A 20500-nucleotide genomic window follows, 5' to 3' on the forward strand; every position below is an offset into this window, starting at 1 on the left:
GTTAAAGTATGTATACATTTTTGGGGGACACACACACAAATTATGGTTACCTATATGAGTCACCTGTTGGTCTCTGCCAGGTGACTGAAGACAGGGCCTTGTATCACACTGAATGTATTTTAACCAGGAGTACAGGTCAGAATCACCCGCCTCTTCTCCCTGGGGGCTGATGCGGCCCTGTAGACTCAGTCCGGCAGCCTGACTTGTGACAGCGGTGACAGCAGCCCCCGTGGCTTAGGACCGCCTGTCTGCTGAGAGCCAGCCGCTGGTCGGAGAGGCAGGGCTGAGACAGGCGAAGACCGTGATCTCCCGGGTGGGATCCTGGCCCCACAACTTGCTACGTGTATAAGCCAGAGGGGGCACCTAACCCTAGCCGTGCCGTGCATGTCGCGCTGATAATATCGTGAAGATTCAATAAAATAAAAAGCGCAGGGCTCGGAGCAGGCTGAGCCCATCATATACTTTCAGGCCACACGGCTCTGTGGGTGGTGGTCACCCTGCGTCCCGTCACAGGCACGGAGCCTGACGTTAGCACAGATTTAACGTTCAGTGACTAGTAAGTGCACTGGGGCGTGTGCTGCTATCTAGGAGATGCAAAGGGAAAAATAAAGAAAGGAAATGAGGACAGAGGGAGACAGGAGATGTGGGGCGTCACCAGCAGTTGGCTCATGGAACCCTGAAAATCCTTCCTCCTTTCTGCCACGTCATTCATTCTGCAGAATTAAACACTGGCGTGGGCTTGGACTGGAATTCCTAAACACACAGGTTTAAGAATCTTCTGCACTTGTCCCAAATGGAGCAACCCGATGTGGCCAAACCTCTGTCTCCAGAGGAAGTGACCCTGGCCTGTGTGACTCTAATTTGGGATCAAGATCCCCAATAATTCTGGCAGCATTCACGTTTGAAACGCATAAAAAAGTGCTACCCCTCAGTTTTTGCCTTCTTGACTTTCTCCCCAATTGCTGCAAGTTTGATTATATGAATCTTCCCACTGAAAGCTGAGCTTCCTTGTAGCCCAAGAACTCGACACCCTATCCCTATACCCAAGCTTGGTGCGTCTCTTTTCTAAATGTTCTCTCTCAAATGTTCTAGTCCCCCCGCTTCTCTCTGGGATGCCTCCATGGAAACAGCAACAGTTTGAAGAATCAGGTAGTCCTGGGTTCAAATCCAGCCCCTGCACTTGTCTAGCTATGTGACTGCTCCAAGCTAATTGCCCATACAGAAAATAATTTCTACCTATGTTGTGAGAATTAAACAGGGTTTGGGTATGAAAAAGTACCTAGCACAGTACCTGTCATAGCATCAGGGGCTTGCATCGGCTTAGATTCATTTCAACCACTAAGTAACAGAGATGTAGGAATACGGAGAGCTGCGATGAGATAGAGGCTGGCTATTTTCTGTGACCTAAAAGCAGTCTAGAGGTGAGCGATTCATGGCTGGTGTGGGTGAGCATTGGCGACACCTAGGTCAACAGAGAGACAGCTGGACTCTTTTTCCTCTGGGTTAGTCACCATCCTTGAGGCTTCCATGCTCAAAGTAACCCCATAATGACAAGGTGAGTGCTGGAGCTCCAGGTATCACATCCACATCCCACCTAGGAAGAGGGGGAGCGCGGGGAAAACAAACAGGTGCCTACTTCTTAGCGGAGTCAGCTTCCTCCAAGGACCCCAGAAGACCCCACCAACAACTGTCACTTACGTCATGTTAGCCACACCTATCTCCAAAGGAAGCTGTGAAATGTAGTTCTTTACCTGGGTACAATACTGCTCTGCAGAATACAGGTGCCTGTGGTATTAGAAGCAGTCCTTGTCTCCCCATAAAGCTGCAACACGGAGCCCTCAAGGGCTGTGGCATTGCTGTACAGCCTCTGCCTCATGGGCACACCTCAGGGTACTCGATGCATAAATAATACAGGAAGCAGTAAACCTGGTTACTAAGTCATTAACTAACTGGTCAAAGTCTTTAGAACTAACTCCCAGGCCAGCCGTACCACTTCACTGCTGTGTGACCTTCAGCAAGTATGTAACCTCCCTGTTTCCAGCTCAGTTTCCTCATCTGCCGAGTGGTCTTTGTGAGCATCAACTCTGACAATAGGTGCAAACTGCCTGACTCAATGCCTGTATATACCAGCCTGTAGCACGTGTTAAAGTCACTGTTACCATCATCACCATCGTCATTATTGTCATCAAGTGCTATTGAACCACCAGGGTAAGGTGAGGCGGTCCCAGACATCTCTCCCGTCTCTTCCTTCTGCCTGTTTATATCTTCCGTTGCCTTCAGCAGTCACCCCAGGGAGGTCTGCATTTGCAGTCAGTTATGCTGAAAGAGCCTGAGCTGAGTCGGCCTCGTTTCATTCACTTCCAGCCGTCCACTCAGGACTAGCTAAATCTCAGGAGTCATCTCCTCTACCCCAACCGGAGTCTAGTCTCCCACCTCTGCCTTCTGGGGCAGGCTTTCTTCTCTGTCAGATCAGGTCAACTTCTAAACAACCACTAAACCATGGCTGGATGAGCTCCACGACTCCTCTCAAATCGAAGTAACTCAGTCCTTCCCTTTGTTGGCATCCCCCAGCCCTGCTGAGGCCTCCCCACTGAGGTCTTGCATCCTTGACAGTGGCATGGAAGTAAAGGAGCTCACACAGAATGAGCCTTGCGAGTCCCAGGTCTTTGTAAAATACGGATGCTGAAGACCTTCTCCCTGCCCCTCTGGGACCTTTCCTTCAGGCTTCAGAGGAAACCCTGGCACCTGCGGTTACAGATTGTTAGCTCCTCAGTTGATGGTATGGCCAGAAAAGGTTATAAGTGCGCAAATACACAAATTCTCTTGCCCTTCGCTCTTTCTGCAGCGTGGTGGCGCCCGTCACTGTATGGCACATGGCCCGGTGACTGCTCCCTGCGGCCGCGCCGCATCAGTCCTCACTGCCCTTAGGCGGTGCCCCGTCGGAATTCTAGGACACCCTACAGATATCACCATTTTCTTTTTCTTTTTTTAATATATCTTTATTGATTTCAGAGAGAGGAAAGGAGAGGGAGAGAGAGAGAAACATCAATGATGAGAGAGCCATTGATCGAGCCCGCAACCCGGGCATGTGCCCTGACCAGGAATCGAACCCCGATCGCCTGGATCCCAGGTCGGCGCTCAACCGCTGAGCCACGCCCGGCCGGGCAAATATCACCATCTTCTCTGTGTGCCTGACGTGACAGAGTGTAGAAAGCGCTGCTCCAGATAACCTCAGGGCCACTTCCTCCTCTGACTCTGTCCGGGCCGCGCCAGCCGCGCTCCACGGAGGCTGAGCTAACACACCGGGTGACAGCTTTCAAACCAGGCCTGTTGTGTCTCCCTAGGTCCACGGAAGGAACCTCTTGTCCATCGACTACGACCGGAACATTCGGACGGAGAAGATCTACGACGATCACCGCAAGTTCACGCTGAGGATCATTTACGACCAGGTGGGCCGCCCGTTCCTCTGGCTGCCCAGCAGCGGGCTGGCGGCCGTCAACGTCTCGTACTTCTTCAACGGGCGCCTGGCGGGCCTGCAGCGGGGCGCCATGAGCGAGAGGACGGACATCGACAAGCAGGGCCGGGTCGTGTCACGCATGTTTGCCGACGGGAAGGTGTGGAGCTACTCCTACCTTGACAAGGTGGGTGAGCGCCGCCTCGGCCTGCGGGCCTTTCTCACTGGCGCTGGCCCCTGCGCTTTGCCGTGAGACATTTGAAAACCTTCCCTTTCACTCCACAGGGGCCCCCTCACTGGGAGGGAGGCAACCTGAATGAATGTTATTCATAGCTCAGCATTGTTATCATTAAGAGCAAAAAAATAATAAAAAATAAAGACGTGCTAGATACTCAGCAATGCCGAAAAGGATGGACTGATTTTATTCCAATAGTAAGAAGTACCATTGAAGCCGACAGAATCATCCCATTGGCAACATGGCTAATCACTACTTATAAATTAGAAACCATTAGATCAGTATTTTATGCCATAAGATACTGGAATCGTTGACCAGAAAAGGCAGCAATCTCCCAGTTGCCTCAACTTTTAGGCCATTTTTTTCCCAGAGAATCAATGATTCTGGGCTATTTAATCTTTTCAGTAGCTTCTAAATAGAGGCTGTGCTTTCTCTTTAAGCAGAAGTGGCAGAAACATAGTATGTGTGTCACACCTGTCCCCTGCTGGGTCAGTGGCAGTCATTTCTAAACAATTTCAGGGTTCCTTGTTATTGAGTCTGTAGGCAAACTCAATGCCTCTCACCTCAGTCTTCCCAGCCCTTGCTACTCAAAGTATGGTCCAAGCAACATCAGCATCACCTGGGAGCTTGTTACAAAAGCAGATTCTCAGGCCCTGCCCCTCCCAGAACTAATGAATTAGAAGCTGCCTTTTCACAAGATCCCTGGGTATTTCACATGCACATTAAAATTTGAGAAGCCCTGCTCCAGGCAGCCACCCCGATCCATCAGAGCTGGCATGCCCGATGAAATCAACCCACTCATGATCTCTGGTCTAAACCTCCCCATCCTTCATGCCTTTTGAATGGACTTTTGGGGAAATGGCATAAATTCTGTCGATTTGAGTGATCAGTCCTAAACAGCCAACTCATGGGTTCCCTTCCCCTTTCCTTCCTCCAGTCCATGGTGCTCCTGCTGCAGAGTCAGCGTCAGTACATATTTGAGTACGACTCCTCCGACCGTCTCCACGCCGTCACCATGCCCAGTGTCGCCCGGCACAGCATGTCCACGCACACCTCCATTGGCTACATCCGCAACATTTACAACCCGCCTGAAAGCAACGCCTCGGTCATCTTTGACTACAGCGATGATGGACGCATCCTGAAGACGTCCTTTTTGGGCACCGGGCGCCAGGTGTTCTACAAGTACGGGAAACTGTCCAAGTTATCCGAGATCGTTTATGACAGCACCGCCGTCACTTTCGGCTACGACGAGACCACTGGGGTTTTGAAGATGGTCAACCTCCAAAGCGGGGGCTTCTCCTGCACCATCCGGTACCGGAAGATCGGCCCGCTTGTGGACAAGCAGATCTACAGGTTTTCCGAGGAAGGCATGGTCAATGCCAGGTTTGACTACACCTACCATGACAACAGCTTCAGGATCGCGAGCATTAAGCCCGTCATAAGTGAGACCCCCCTGCCCGTTGACCTCTACCGCTACGACGAGATCTCTGGCAAGGTGGAGCACTTCGGCAAGTTTGGAGTTATCTATTACGACATCAACCAGATCATCACCACCGCCGTGATGACCCTCAGCAAACACTTCGACACCCACGGGCGCATCAAGGAAGTCCAGTACGAGATGTTCAGGTCCCTCATGTACTGGATGACCGTGCAATACGACAGCATGGGGCGAGTGATCAAGAGGGAGCTGAAACTGGGGCCCTACGCCAACACCACCAAGTACACCTATGACTATGACGGGGATGGGCAGCTCCAGAGCGTGGCGGTCAATGACCGCCCAACCTGGCGCTACAGCTACGACCTCAACGGGAACCTGCACCTGCTGAACCCGGGCAACAGCGTGCGCCTCATGCCCCTGCGCTACGACCTCCGGGATCGCATCACCAGGCTTGGCGACGTGCAGTACAAAATTGACGACGACGGCTACCTGTGCCAGCGCGGGGCTGACATCTTCGAGTACAACTCCAAGGGCCTCCTGACGAGAGCCTACAACAAGGCCAGTGGGTGGAGCGTCCAGTACCGCTACGACGGGGTGGGGCGCCGGGCTTCCTACAAGACCACCCTGGGCCACCACCTGCAGTACTTCTACTCCGACCTCCACAACCCGACTCGCGTCACCCACATGTACAATCACTCCAACTCAGAGATCACCTCGCTCTACTACGACCTCCAGGGTCACCTCTTCGCCATGGAGAGCAGCAGTGGGGAGGAGTACTACGTTGCCTCGGATAACACGGGGACTCCGCTGGCCGTGTTCAGCATCAACGGTCTCATGATCAAACAGCTGCAGTACACGGCCTACGGGGAGATTTATTATGACTCCAACCCTGACTTCCAGATGGTCATCGGCTTCCACGGGGGGCTCTATGACCCCCTGACCAAGCTGGTCCACTTCACTCAACGTGATTATGACGTGCTGGCGGGACGGTGGACCTCCCCAGACTACACGATGTGGAAAAACGTGGGCAAGGAACCAGCCCCCTTTAACCTGTACATGTTCAAGAGCAACAATCCTCTCAGCAATGAGCTGGATTTGAAGAACTACGTGACAGGTGAGGACTTTGCCGCCTCAGTCCGGCAGTGGCTCCCTGCGGGGTGATTGTCCTGGTAGACTGTTGGGAACTTACATCTTATCTTGGAGAGCTGTAAACACTGGGCAGTACAGCATCTAGAACAGTCAAGTGACGGCAGTGCAGAGCAGTCAGGAGTCTGTTTGAAGGTATCCTGACCATTTGCAAGTCCATTCAGTTGAAATAACTTATAAGAGCCCTTTCTACCCCAACAGAGCAAAGCCACCTTATGGAGGGGGAAATACTAGGACTCTAGGGTCAGAAAAATCTGGTTTGAATTCTCTTTCTCAATTTATAAGCCAATGGACCATGGGTTAGTGGTCCAATCTCTCTGAGCTGTAGTTTCCTTCTCTGTGAAAGGACACTCATAAAACCATCCCATAGAGTGATATTGAAAAGAAACTGAACTACTATAGATAAAGTCTAGTGCCTGGCACTTAGACAGTGGATGATCGCAAAAGGGTGTGAGCTCGTGTTATTAACATCATCATTGCTAGTGAAGCAATGAGTTAGCATCGGTCCTGAGATGGCTGAGACCCAGTTCCCCACCTCACCCCCAGGCTGGCAGGATACACAAACAAACAACCAATGATAACACAAAGCAGAATTAAGCCTGTGCTACCTTACAGGCATCTGTTATTTATTCAACAAGCATTTATAGAGTGGCCAAGCTAGATTCTGGGGATATCATGGTAAAGGTGAACAAGACAAACACTCTTCTCTCAAAGGTGCATGTGTGTGTGACTTAAGATTTGAAAATGTTAATATACTACAAGGAGGCCCCAAGAGTCAAACTGAGCCTGGTAAAAGTCATCTTGGCAGAAATGGGCTCAAGTTGAAGAAAAGCTATGAGCAAAAGTCAGAAGGACATAGGAAACTTTGAGAGAGTATGGATAGAGAGACCAAAGAGAGTATCTCCACCTACATGCCCATCCATCCACTCACCCATTCAGCATGTATTTTCATGGCATCTAACATATCCTTAGAACTAGAGATGCCTTGGAGAGCAAGATAAAGTCCCTGTCCTCAGGGAAATAAGCAAGGAAATCAGGACAGAGGGATGGAGATCCAGAGAGACCAACTTCCAGCAAAGCTGCCAGGGCCATCTCCCCTGCCCATGCATTGTAGAGGAACAACATGGGGACCCCAAGTCCAAGGCCCCCCGAGTTCCAAGAAACTCAACAGCTCTTGGCCAAGGGCCAGAGAGGCATCAAGCCTAATGGGCCCCTACCCTCAGGTGACAAGGAGTCACTTGTCCACCCCCAAGATAGGAAAGGAAGCAGCAGCTACCTAGAGCACAGTGCTGCCCTCTGTGACCCATGCTGCAAAGAGAAGTAGCCAATCTTAGAGATCAATGTGTGGCTATGCCATGCCTCATTGACAAGTTCCAGACCCTTTGAAGTTGAGCCCAGCATCCCCCAACAGAAGCAGCTGGTACCCTGTGAGCCCAGGAGCTATGGCCAAGCCGATTTCCTCCCATTCTCCCCTCTGCACCTCCTCGGAGGCGCTCACTCCCACGCTACTCTGCCAGGCTTCCTCTCCTCCCTGTGGCTTAGCCTGACCACTGTCCCTCAGTTCCCTGCAGTTTCAAATTAAAGCACCTCTCAGGAAAATACACACATATATGTACAGAGCTTCAGATAAGTGCCATGAAGATAAATAAAATAGGTTAAGGGGTCAAAGAGTGACAGGCAGTGTCTCCTTAGGGGCTCACAGAGGCCTTTCTGAACAGGCGCCATTTGAGCAGACTTTTATGAAGTAGGGGAGGGGGGGACACTGTTCACAGAGGAAACAGTGTGAACGGGGAGGCAGACCATGCCTACCAGCCACAGGAGAAGAATCTTCCAGTGCCCAGACTGCTTCCCAAAGCCCTGCTGGGCACTGGGTGCCTTAAGGATGAATCAGCTTTGAGAGGGTATGGATAGAGGGACATTTTTAAAAGCCCTCAAAGTAAGCTGAACGGACACCTACAGTTGCCAAGCCGCAAACAAAATCATTCGCAGGTAACAATCAACCTCACTGACCTCTCAACTACTTTCCTGGTTCTCCTGAAAAGGCAAAAAATATATTTTTGCCTGTTTTTGTTTTTACTGGAGGCTTAGGTAGCACATGACAGTTCAGAGGTAGAGGGGAAACAAAAAATAAACTGGGGTGAGAAAGAAAAACCACCAGGAGCTGGTAAGAGCTGGGTGGTTCCTTCTCGACCTGACTGAGGGGAGGGAGTTGGTGCCTCTGGACACAAAGGATGGATCCCTTCCTTCAATCCTTGGTAGGTGAGAGAGGAAAAAAAAACAAAAGGCTCTGGCTTTGGCCCTCCTGAGTCTCAAGGAAAGGAGAGGAAGCCAGTGTTTTGATGGCCTCAGTTATGAGAAGGGGAGGGGTGTTGGGTAGGGTACGGGTCAGTTGGGAAAACTGGCAGACATCAGATGGAAGCTCTGGGTGTCCTCTGAGTTGGAATCACTACAGTATTGGGGATGGTCCCCACTGTTCATGGGGGCTGAGGTCAGTCTCCTGGGCTGTGGGCTGCTTGGGTCCAGGGGGCTGCTGCTGACGTCACTGGAAGGGCAGCTTCATGGGTCCTGGGGCTCAGGCCTGGAACCATCTGTGGGACCTTGGCTGGGCTTCCCCTCGCCATCCTCGCCTTCTGTGGTAGGCTGGCTGCTGGCGAGGCCTGGCTCGGAAGGACCTTCAGTATCTGGTCTGGAGTCTGGGTGGGGGCACCCACTCATCTCCCTGCTGTTGGTCCCCTCTAATGGGGCTGTGTCTTTAGGTTCTACCCTGTCGGTGCCTCTATAGGCTGCTGGTTGGGGGCCTTGTGTCTCACGCTAAGTGATGTCCGTAGAGGAAGGGTGGTGGGAGCTGGGTCTTCAGCCCGCTTCCCTTCCCTGCCTGGTTCTGTCCTGCTTGATGGAGCCTCGGCCACCATGGGCGGTGGGGCAGCTGAGCAAGGCCGGGAGTGAATCGGCGAACCTACTTCGACTTGGGAGTGGGGGGCACAGGGCTGCCCTTCACTGGCAACCCTGGGGCCCACTTACATGAGCAGTTTCTGCACCCGCCTCTCCTTCCGAGACTCCACACTCCACAGGCCCCCCATTGCCAACACTGCACCCCGCGGAAACTTCTTGGGGTTGTTTCTCTTAATAGCTGTCTGGGGAACCAAGACATCCTCCTGGCTGTCGTTCCTGTCAATGAATCCGTAACCATCTGGACACTGAAATGGTGCCCAGGACTTAGGTCCCTGAGGCCAAGGTGCCAGGGGTGCGGGGTACCAGCAAGGGGACCCCAGGCAGCGCCAACCTCGCCACCTACTTTCTGTGGCTCTGCCGGCCCCTGGCGACACCGCTGCCACCTCCGCCTTGCTCATTGCAGGGCCGGTGCCCACCACGCGCCACTCGCCACTCATCCTGCAGGGTCCAGTACCCGCCACCAGGGTCCCGGCCCCTACCCCCGGCTCGCGATCCCGCCGCCCCGAGCCCTGCGCCTGGGCAAGGTGGCTTTCCGCGTTCCGGTGCTTCATAGAGACTCAATAAATGGGAATTAAATCAAGTTGAACTAAGTTCAACAAAAGTGAATCCAGAAAGCACTGGAAAGAGTCTGACATAAACGGTGATATTAAGGAAGCCCCGTGGCTTGGGCTGATGTCCGCAGCCCGCCTGCACTAAGGGGCCTGGGGAGAGCGAGCAGCCCAGGCAGAGCCCACCCCTGCGGCGGGTCAGGAGGAGATGGCCCCTGGAGAGGGGACCCCAGGAGAGACATCGGCTCATGCTCCACTGGGCCCCTGTGGGCTCATCTGTAAACCCCGGCTGAGTGAGTCTTAATTTGCCACTTAGGAGAGGAGCGGAGCGGTTGAATTTGCCCCTCACAATTTAAGCTGGAGAAGTAGTTAAGATGTAGTCGGGAGGGGCTAAAGAACAGAACCTTCTCTCTGGTGTGCTGGAGAATCTAGAATCTTCGCTATTTGCAAACAGAGCTCTTTGGATACAAGAGGCAGCTCCTGAGGCCGGAGGGGGTTGTTTCCTCCCAGGAACGTGCTGGCTCACAGGAGGGGGGCAGAGGCCCCCTGAGGAGCGCCAAGGCACCTGGGCTGGAGCAGGGGGCGGCTGCCAGGAAGGGGCAAAGGAGGGCAAGAAAGATTTCTTTCCCTCTCACGGGCTCCAAAGCTGCAGCCTTTTTAACAGCTATTTTTTAAGGCAGTATTTTGATGATTGCTATATCTGTGCTAAAAAGGTATTAGTAGAAAGACAGACTGGGAGACAGACCTCCCTCCCAATGTTAGCCTCCCCGGGGACTCCCCAGTCCTGGACAAACTGGGACCAGAGCCCAGCCCGGAGCCTGGTCTGTCCTCAGGCCATTTCCCTCTGATGGCGCAGCTGAGAGCATCACCAATTCTGGCCTTGCCCATCACTTGCTGTGTAAGAATTGAACAAACGTCTTTACCTCTCTGAGCCTTAATGTCTCCATCACCCATGGGACTGTGAAAAGTAAATGAATTGTGGCTCCTAAAGCACCCAGCCCAGCACGAAGGCTGGGAAATGGTAGGAATGCGTTACGCATTCGCAGCGATGCATGTGGACCCGGGAACCTCACAGATGAAAAGTGAGGACTCCACCTTTGCAACATTTTCTGGGGCATGTGGGGAGGGGTCCCCAGCTCCATCCCGACACAGATGCAAGCTCTGCTCTGAGGCGCGTGACTTCGGCAAACCTGAAACCCTGGACAAATTTTGAGTGGCACTAACCTCCCAGATGTCACCCGAATTGACTTGTGTTTTCCCCCCACCCCTTGCCCTGGGCCGGTCTTTGGGTTTACAGCCCTGGGCACACAGGAGCATAAAGTCAGGTTTTGTGGGGTGTCATTTCCCTGCGTGAGGAGGAGGCCTCCTCCTTCCCTCACCCTCTTGTCCCATCTACACTCAACACCCAAGCCGCGGGCCGACTGCGTTTTTGGAGCGTGAACGGGCTTCCAGGTGGCAACACAGTCACACCCCACGGAGAGCCTGAGAGGGGGAGGAGTGAGCTCTTCGGAGGGGCCGCGTCACAGCCCTGCCGCAAGGGCTCCCTCTCTCCAGCTTGTCCCTGGCCCGTCACTGGGTGATACCAGCGACTCCCAGAGGAGGGGGTGATGGTGGTGCCAGGTGTGCCTCCCGCGGAGTGGGGGAGACCAGCAACTCCAACAGACACTTCACAGCAGGTTTAGACGCAGAAACCAAGCCACGTTAGAAACTAAAGAAGTCAGATGACATGAGCTATTAGTGTTCAGGGGAGTGACCCTTAAAACTCCTGGTCTCCAAGGCAGGGGCCAGGAATCACCTCCTGAGTGCTGGGGGTGGAGCCCTACAAGGAAAAGACCAGGGTGGGAGTCTTCTGAGGCCAAAGGCCTCTCTTGCCTTCCTGGGAACCCCTTGCATAGCCCACTTCTGTGGCGAAAGATGGGACGATTGTGCATGGTGCGCAGATGCGGTCTTAAATAGCGTGGGGACACAGATGGGGACGCTGGTCTCTCTCCAGTCCTCTTTTTATTCTGAATCAGTGGAGGAGGAGAGGTCCCCACTGGATACTGGTATGTATTTCCACCTCATTAACACTGCTAATCTCCCTCTGCACGGGAGAGAGCAGATCTAAGACTCCCCCCGTAGCTGGCAGCAAATTCATGCTCAATTTAATTGCATAGCATTGTTTTCTTTGTTTTAATTTTACAGTTATTTTCTGTTTGCATCAAGTGAGTCTCTTTCCCGTTTATGGTAGTGACTAAGTTTCTTTTTAAAAACGGACTGAGTTAGCCCGGTCGGTGTGGCTCAGTGGTTGAGCATCGACCCAGGAATCAAGATGTCAGGACGCAGCCTGATGGATGATGTTTCTCATCTATGTTTCTCTCTCCCGCTCTCTTCCTCTCTCTCTAAAAATCAATTTAAAAAATAATTTTAAAAAATTAAGTTTTCCTCAAAAAAAAAAAAATGGACCGACTTAAGTGGAAAAGGCAAATATATTTCTCAGAAATCAGAAAGTAAATACCTATACAGATGATACCTGGATATGGCAAAACAATGGTGCCCGTGAACATGAATATCCAATGTTGGGAAAGCCACACTCTGCGGCACCCGGCACCTACCTTGCACAAAACAGCTATTTTGTCAATATGCGACTATGGCTGGAATAAAACCAGGCTTCTCTCTGCTGGGTGCTGACACGCTTTTGAAGGCAATTTCAAACCTGTATTGTTAAATAACTGTTAGGTGGGATAGCTCTAATATGTGTAGTTGCCAAGTTGTTCAAGGGACTGGTCTGTGCCGAAGGCCAAGGAACGCATCGTGGGCGCCAGATTCCCTCCCATTAGGGTTCTCACATGCCTGTGTGTTTAGTAGCAAAGTCAACATTGACTCCCTCATGACAGTCCCAGGACACCTTACTTAGCCCCTTCAGAAGCATGCTCTCCGGCAGGTACAGCTAGTTCCTCTGTCACCCTTACACCAGTCAGGGAGGCCTTTGCCACACATGTTCAGTGTTCATTCATTTATTCATGCATTCATTCCAGGGGCACTTACCGAGCACCTACTTTGTGCCATGCATGGTTGTAGGACCAGGGGGGACATCAGTGACTAAAACAAATTTTTTAACTACTCTCTGCCTTTGTCAAGCTTACATTCTGACAATAACCAACATATATAATACACACCGTGGATGGAAAGCAATAGAGAATTTGGGAAAGATAGGTCAAATAAAATGAGGACATGGCTTAACACTGGACGTAGCAGCATGGAGGTCATTCATGACCTTGGCAAGAACTGTTTCCGTGGAGTAGTTCGGGGCAAAGCCTGATTCAAAGGAGAATGGAAAGAGAGTAGGAGACAGTGAGTATAGAGAATTGTTTAAATTTGAGAAGCTTTTGGAAAGGGGGGTGAGAAATGAGTGGTGGCTGAAAGGAGAAGTAGAGATAAGGGAGGAATTTTCTAAGGCGGGCATTTAGGAGCATGTTTGTATGCTGATGGGGTTGATCCATTAGAAGAGGAGTGAGTTGCTGGAGTGATGTCCTTGAGTAGGCAAGAAAGTATGTGACTGCCCAGCTGGTGTGGCTCGGTGGTTGAGCATCGATCCATGAACCAAGAGGTCACCAGTTTGATTCCCGGTCAGGGCACAGGCCTGAGCTGTGGGCTCCATCCCCAGTCGGGGGCGTGCAGGAGGCAGCCGATCAGTGACTCTCTCATCATTGATGTTTCTCTCTCTCTCCCTCTCCCTTCCAATCTCTCTAAAAATCAATAAAAACATATTTAAAAAAGAAAAAGAAAAAATGTATGTGACCTAGAGCACAAGTGGGGGGTTGACTTACACCGCTCCAGGAGGAAGGTGGAGGATACGGGTACGGTTGCCGATAGGCTAGAAAATGTGATGAGAGTTTAGGGAAACTCCCCTCTGGCCGCATCAGTTTTCTTAGGAGAATGGGAAGCAAGGTCAGCTGCCGGAGGGAGGAAGGGAGAGCAAAGATGAGAAGATGTGCGACCCCCCAGGAGAGCGCGAGGATGGCCGAGTGGAAGAAGAGAATGCAGTCAGATGGCCAGGCAGCAGGAAGGCACAGCCAGGGTTCATGGCCAGGAATTTAAAGTGACACCAGTCAGCATGGTCACATTCATTTCTCCAGGCACTTTGAGCTGCACAGATGCAAACACGGCATAGGCAAAGACTAGAATTTAACCAGAACTGTGATTTCACCAAGCAAGTGTGATGAAGTGAGAAGGGGGTGAAGGATCTGAGAACATACACAAGGGGAACACAAAGGGATGTAGGCTAATGATTGACCGTGGAACGTGTGCTCAGTAGAAGAGAGAGCAAGATGTTGAGGGGTAGGGGAAAGACGTTTAGGATGGGTTGAAGGTCCTAGGGAGGGGAGAGGGTCAAGGAGTATGTGTGTCAGGTTACAAAAAGGAGTAAGATAGAAAGCACCCCCCACCCCCCCACCCCCCGTGGTCCCAGGGTGATGTGGTAAAATTGACACCATGGAGGGTGAGAATGATTGGTCCAGGGATGAGCGTGACCCAGTGGGGAGGGATCATCTAAGGAACTAAAAGGGCTTGTATAATGCAATCACTAAGAATGAATTCAGGAACAGAGAGGACAGTGAAGCAGAGAAACATGAAGAAATGCAGGTGACTGGCCCTGGTGTCAGGAATGACCGCACCAAGGAGCTCCCATAGCTCTAGGTTCAGCGATTGAAGGAGAAACATGAGGCCAGCGGCCACTGAGGAAGGGATGGTTTCAGTTAGAGTGAGAAGGGAAAGGAACCATTGGAAGGAGGTTGATGACACGGGGGTAGGGGGCTTTGCTGCTGACGGATGTGCATTTCAGAGCCTGATGGAAGTGTTTCGGGAGCTGGGGAGAAGTGGGAAGGGGAACATAAGGTGTGGTGCTGGGGTGCCTGTTATCCACAGGGCAAGGAGCATAGCAGGTGAGGCCTGCTGGACTCTGGGCTAATGTGTGGGTGAGGCTCTAAGTGTTGTGAGGGACAGACGTTCAGGACTCTCCACTGATCACTGTGGAAGGAGGCAGAGTGCTCTGGGGGACACAGTCTTACTGTCAGAGCCTGGACCACTCAGTGCAGGGCAGGACCTGTGGGGCAGGAGGTATAATTCTCAGTGCACGAGACTGGATCTTGACCTCTGGCAGGGGAAGGGAAGTCTTACTCTGAGCACACAGAGCTGTCTTCTGGCCTCTCCCTGAACAATAGTGACCTGAGAAAAGGGGCTCAGGAGCCAGAAGACTACATTCCATACATCTCGGACCTTCCTTTCCACAGCGAGCCAGCTCAGTGCAGCACCCCACCCAGATGTCCTGCGCATTATTAATAACCGTCACTTATCCATCCAGCTGATCACTGTGTCTCTAGCTTCTAAACACAATGACTGGCCTGTAATAGATGCTCCCTTAAATAGTTGCCAAATGAAGGAGTTCATATGTATTGAGTAACCCACGTGCCCTGCACTGTGATAAGCCCTTTACATGGATTTTTCTCCAGCCCTCAAAACAACCCAATGAGATTGGTACAGGAGTCATCCCAAGTCACATCTGAGGAGCCTGAAGCATAGAGAGAGGCAGGAGCTTTCCCAAGGTCACACAGCAAGGGCATTTGAAACTAGACCTACCTTGCTCCTGCACTGGCCTTGTATTTTTTTTTAATATGTTTATTGATTTTTACAGAGAGAGGAAGGGAGAGGGATAGAGAGATAGAAACATTGATGATGAGAGAGAAGCGTCATCAATCGGCTGCCTCCTACACGCCCCCTACTTGGGATCAAGCCCATAACCCAGGCATGTGCCCTGAGCAGGAATCGAACTGGTGACCTGGATGCTCAACCATTGAACAACACCAGCCGGGCTGCACTGGCCTTCTAAATCACCACATGGGAGGTTGGAAACTGACCAAGTTTAGAAGGACATCTTCTTCCTAGAACCCACATAAAGAAACTCCGGGTCTGGACTAGGAGACCTTCCCAAGCTCTTGCTTCCGTCTCCTATTGGATTCTCACCCAACCATCCATTTTATTTTGTTCTTGTCCCCAAATTCCCTATTGCTTTCCACCCACGGTGATTTCATAAGTCTCTGTTTTTGTTTCCACCATAGATGTGAAAAGCTGGCTTGTGATGTTTGGATTTCAGCTCAGCAACATCATTCCTGGCTTCCCAAGAGCCAAGATGTATTTTGTGCCTCCTCCCTATGAACTGTCAGAGAGTCAAGCAAGTGAGAACGGACAGGTAAGCAGGGTTGCTGCCAAGAATACGAGTGGCTGTTGTCCCCTTTTGCAAACAGAACCGCATGGGAGCCAAGGGCAGGTCAGCGGAGGAGGGGAACACTAGAGCTGGGTATAAAAGGTGCCTGAACCGCTGTGACTTCCCAGGAAAGCCAGTGTCGATGCTGTCACCTTTCTGGCACAGCACACATTTCTTCAGAACCTCGATTATGACCTTAATTGTGGTATCATTATCTGTTCAGTATATGCTCCTTGATTAACAACAGCACAGAGAAATCTAGCAGCAAACTACCATCTGCACTGCCTATAATATCATAAACCTTTTCGGCTTTTATGGGACATCATTAAACGATGGTTTGCAGTTTCTATCCCATTAAAGAACATTTTTATGCCCCGCATAAAACGTCAGGGTTTTATGACCCAAATGTATACAGATTGAGTTTTCAGAACATAATCTGTCCTTGGGTCTCTCAATGATGACCGAAAGGTGGTCATTCTCCATGTGGGTGCAACTCAGAGCTCCGTCTCAATAGGACCGGAGGGGTGAGCATCAGTGTTCAGATAACCCCATGCCACAGAACGGGTGCTCGGCACTGAAAAAGTCAGGAAGGTCTCAGCTGCTCTGGATAATTGTTCAGGCTGTGTAACTAGAGAGAGACAAGGAGGAGCTGCTGGGTAATTGAGAACAGCGTTCTCTCCATTCTTCCCCTCGGGGACCACTTGGTGGATGAATAACCATCATTTCTCTCATTTATCCAAGTGCCATTACCTCCCAAGCACAGCCTCTTCCATTATCCCAGCCTGTCCCCCAACCACCAATTGAGACAAGTTGTAATTTGTGAGTGGAGAACTGAAAGCCAGGGCGATAATGGTGATTTCCTCCCTCTGCAGAGCCAGGGCTAAAATCCAAAGCAAATAACTCAGAGTCCAGTGATAATCCCTCTGGCCCACAAAGCCAGACTGTCCTAGCCTGGTGTATCTCAAATACTAGTGTGCACACAGACCACCCGGGGTGTCTTGTTAGAATGCGGCTTCTGACGCAGTAGGTCCGGAGTGAGCTCTGAGGTTCTGCTGTTCTGCCAGGGCAGGCCCCGGTGAGTCCCCTGTTCCTAGCCATACTTTGAGTAGTGAGGTCTTAACCCAAAGAAGTTCATAAACATCCGGGGCATTGGCCTCAGAGAAATCTAGGTCACAGCTACTCAAACACACAACCAACCCTTCAGGTCAGGATATTCCCAGGTGTCAAGTGGGCAAGGCAGCTGCTAAGCCATCAGAGGGCAGTGCCCCTTTCTCCTGTAAGGGAGAGACCTGGTGAGTGAGCAGGCCTGGGTGCAGGTGCCAGCAAGGTGGTAAACCTCCATACGATCTTTCTAGTTAGTGACACAGTTGCAAGCGGACAGGTCACACCACCAGAGCCCTGAAAACTGCCAGCCTGTCTCAGATTCAGAAGGTTAGCCTAGCCTGGCCAGTGTGACTCAGTTGGTTGAGCTCTGTCCCATGCACCAGGAGGTCGCCAGTTTGCATCCCAGTCAGGGCACATGCCCCAGTTGTGGGCTTCATCCCCAGTAGGGGGCATGCAGGAGGCAGCTGATTGATGTCGGTGTTTCTATCTCTCCCCCTCTCCCTTCCCCTCTCTCTAAAAATCAATAAAAACATATTCTTTAAAAAGGAAAGCCTATGTCAGCTCAGATCATCACAGGCGCAAGCCTAGTTCCCGTAGGGAGTCCAGGTTTTTCCCTTTCCGTCCCTCTTGTAATGAGCTTCCCAGCCTGTGCTAAGTTGCCCCGCCCACGGTCTCAGGTCTCAGCTCTCTGCGTTTTCTTATGCCCGCAGCTCATCACAGGGGTGCAGCAGACGACAGAGAGGCACAACCAGGCCTTCATGGCTCTGGAAGGGCAGGTCATTTCTAAGAAGCTGCACGCCAGCATCCGAGAGAAAGCCGGCCACTGGTTTGCCACCACCACGCCCATCATCGGCAAGGGCATCATGTTCGCCATCAAAGAAGGGCGGGTGACCACCGGCGTGTCGAGCATCGCCAGCGAGGACAGCCGCAAGGTGGCTTCCGTGCTGAACAACGCCTACTACCTGGACAAGATGCACTACAGCATCGAGGGCAAGGACACCCACTACTTTGTGAAGATCGGCGCGGCCGACGGCGACCTGGTCACGCTAGGCACCACCATCGGCCGCAAGGCGCTGGAGAGCGGGGTGAACGTGACCGTGTCCCAGCCCACGCTGCTGGTCAACGGCAGGACTCGAAGGTTCACCAACGTCGAGTTCCAGTACAACACGCTGCTGCTCAGCATCCGCTACGGCCTCGCCCCCGACACCCTGGACGAAGAGAAGGCCCGTGTGCTGGACCAGGCCAGGCAGAGGGCCCTGGGCACCGCCTGGGCCAAGGAGCAGCAGCGAGCCAGGGAAGGGCGAGAGGGGAGCCGCCTGTGGACGGAGGGCGAGCGTCAGCAGCTCCTGAGCACGGGCCGTGTGCAGGGCTACGAGGGCTACTACGTGCTCCCCGTGGAGCAGTACCCAGAGCTTGCAGACTGTAGCAGCAACATCCAGTTTTTAAGACAGAACGAGATGGGTAAGAGGTAACAAAATCACCGGCTGCCATTCCTTGTCTGGATGGCTCGGCGGGAGTAAACTGTCCTCTCCTCTCCTAAGGAGACGAAGACCTAACAGGGGACCGAGGCCGGGCTGCTTTGGGTGCCAGTGGCGAGCAGGCTCACATTTTTTGAGTTCCGATGCGAGACGTCCCACATCCCAAAGCAGACTAAAGCCCGGCTCACAATTCCGAGGAAAACAAAACAGAAACGGACGAGTGGATGAGTGAGCGAATGCACGCGGTGTTCCAAGTTCCCCTAAACTACGGCCCACTTGTTCTGGGCCTACACGGAGAAACAGACGCGACGTGTCCGAAAGGAACAAGAGGGAAAACACACACCCGCACACACAGATTAAAAAAAAAAGCAAAACACACACACGACCGAAAAAGTAAAACGCAAAGAGATGAAGGCGAGAAGGCCTCACGTTCTATTACCTCACTAAGTCACAGGTGAGCGACACGCAGAGACTTCCCTGGGGCCCGGCATCCCCGGACCGGCCGAGACGACCCACTCAGACTGCTTGTTGGACAAACTACTACTGACGTTTTCGTTTAAATACAGGTGCATTTAAAACACGACTTGGGGGCGATTTGTGTGTAGCGACTGGGGAGGGGGGGCATACAAGTGAAAGAGTGAGCACTGGAAATGCTTTTTAAAGAAAAATTAAAAACACGAGGGGGGAAAAAAAAAATCAAGGCAATTCCTATCCGACGTCCAAGCGAGATAATACCGTTCAGCACTTAACTCTCAGGTCCCCGCGTAGCCTGGCCTGAGCGAATTTACTGGAGCGCAGAGTGTACAATTTAACTCAAAATGGTGGCTATACTCACTACCGATCAATTTCATACTCTTTTGTCTTTGAAGATTCCATTGTGGACAGTAATACGCAGTTACAGGGTGTAGTCTGTTTAGATTCCGTAGTTCGTGGGTTATCAGTTGCAGTAGAGGTGTGGCATCGTGACACTCTTTTGCTAACGGGCACTACTTCAGATCACCCTGTACATACCTGAGCCTCAAGGCACAATCACTGTTTCAGATTTTAAATTCTTAGTGTGTTTGTTTGGTCCAGAAACTGAGACAATCACATGACACAGTCACCACGAGGAGAGAAAACAAAACAAAAAAAATTTAAAAAAAAAAGAAAACCCACAAAAAAAAAAACACAAACAAAAAAAAAAAAACAGTTTTAAAAAGAAAAAAAAACAAAAAAAAATGTCTAATAAGAACTTTGGTACAGGAACTTTTTTGTAATATACATGTATGAATTGTTCATCGAGTTTTTATATTAATTTTAATTTGCTGCTAAGCAAAGACTAGGGACAGGCAAAGATAATTTATGGCAAAGTGTTTAAATGGTTTATACATAAATAAAGTCTCTAAAACTCCTGTGGACACTGGTCTTCTGTGGAAATGCTTTGAGGTGAGGACAGGGGGAAAGTTGCTGGAGAAAAGGGGATGAGCTGGTGTTTTGAAGTTTTGGAGGAGCTTTGGCTGGAGGTCTCTCAGTGCCCCCAAACCACTCTCAATTCTAGACAGATCTCTCCCTACCCCTGCAGCCCACTCCCTACGTGAAATAGGTGGAGAAGAGAGTCTGGGCTGGGGCCCGTGGGCAGTGAGGACCCTCTGGCCCACCCATGGGTGGACGGATCCCTGCAGGCCTCCTGGGACAGTCAGGTTTCTCCCTGCTCCCACCTTCTAGTTCTGGGAGGTGCTGGAGGGGAAATTGATGGCAAACCCTGGCCACATTGGGAGACACGCACGTTTGTATGGTTCTGTGTGAGATTGTGTGTTTGTATTTTCTTCCAGACTGGGTCAATTTATCCCAAAACGTGCACACTTAGGACAACCCAAGTAAGAAGAGCACTTAGGATTTAGATGAGCCTGGCCGGTGTGGCTCTG

General features: G+C 51.5%; 1 protein-coding gene across 2 annotated transcripts in view; it reads left to right on the plus strand.

Annotated features, from left to right (window-relative positions):
- The window catches only part of TENM2 (teneurin transmembrane protein 2), a gene marked incomplete at its 5' end in the record, with an annotated part of 597332 nt that extends 577346 nt beyond the window's left edge, over positions 1-19986 (plus strand). For both annotated transcript variants that reach the window (XM_081135053.1, XM_081135054.1), the window contains 4 exons: positions 3345-3641; positions 4627-6241; positions 15869-15999; positions 17829-19986. In XM_081135053.1, the coding sequence (XP_080991179.1) occupies positions 3345-3641; positions 4627-6241; positions 15869-15999; positions 17829-18590 (2805 nt within the window). In that variant the 3' untranslated portion in view covers positions 18591-19986. The remainder of the gene's footprint in view (positions 1-3344; positions 3642-4626; positions 6242-15868; positions 16000-17828) is intronic.
- Positions 19987-20500: the final 514 nt, after the last annotated feature.

This window comes from Miniopterus schreibersii (genome assembly GCF_964146895.1).
Source record: "Miniopterus schreibersii genome assembly, chromosome: 4".
NCBI lineage: Eukaryota > Metazoa > Chordata > Mammalia > Chiroptera > Miniopteridae > Miniopterus > Miniopterus schreibersii.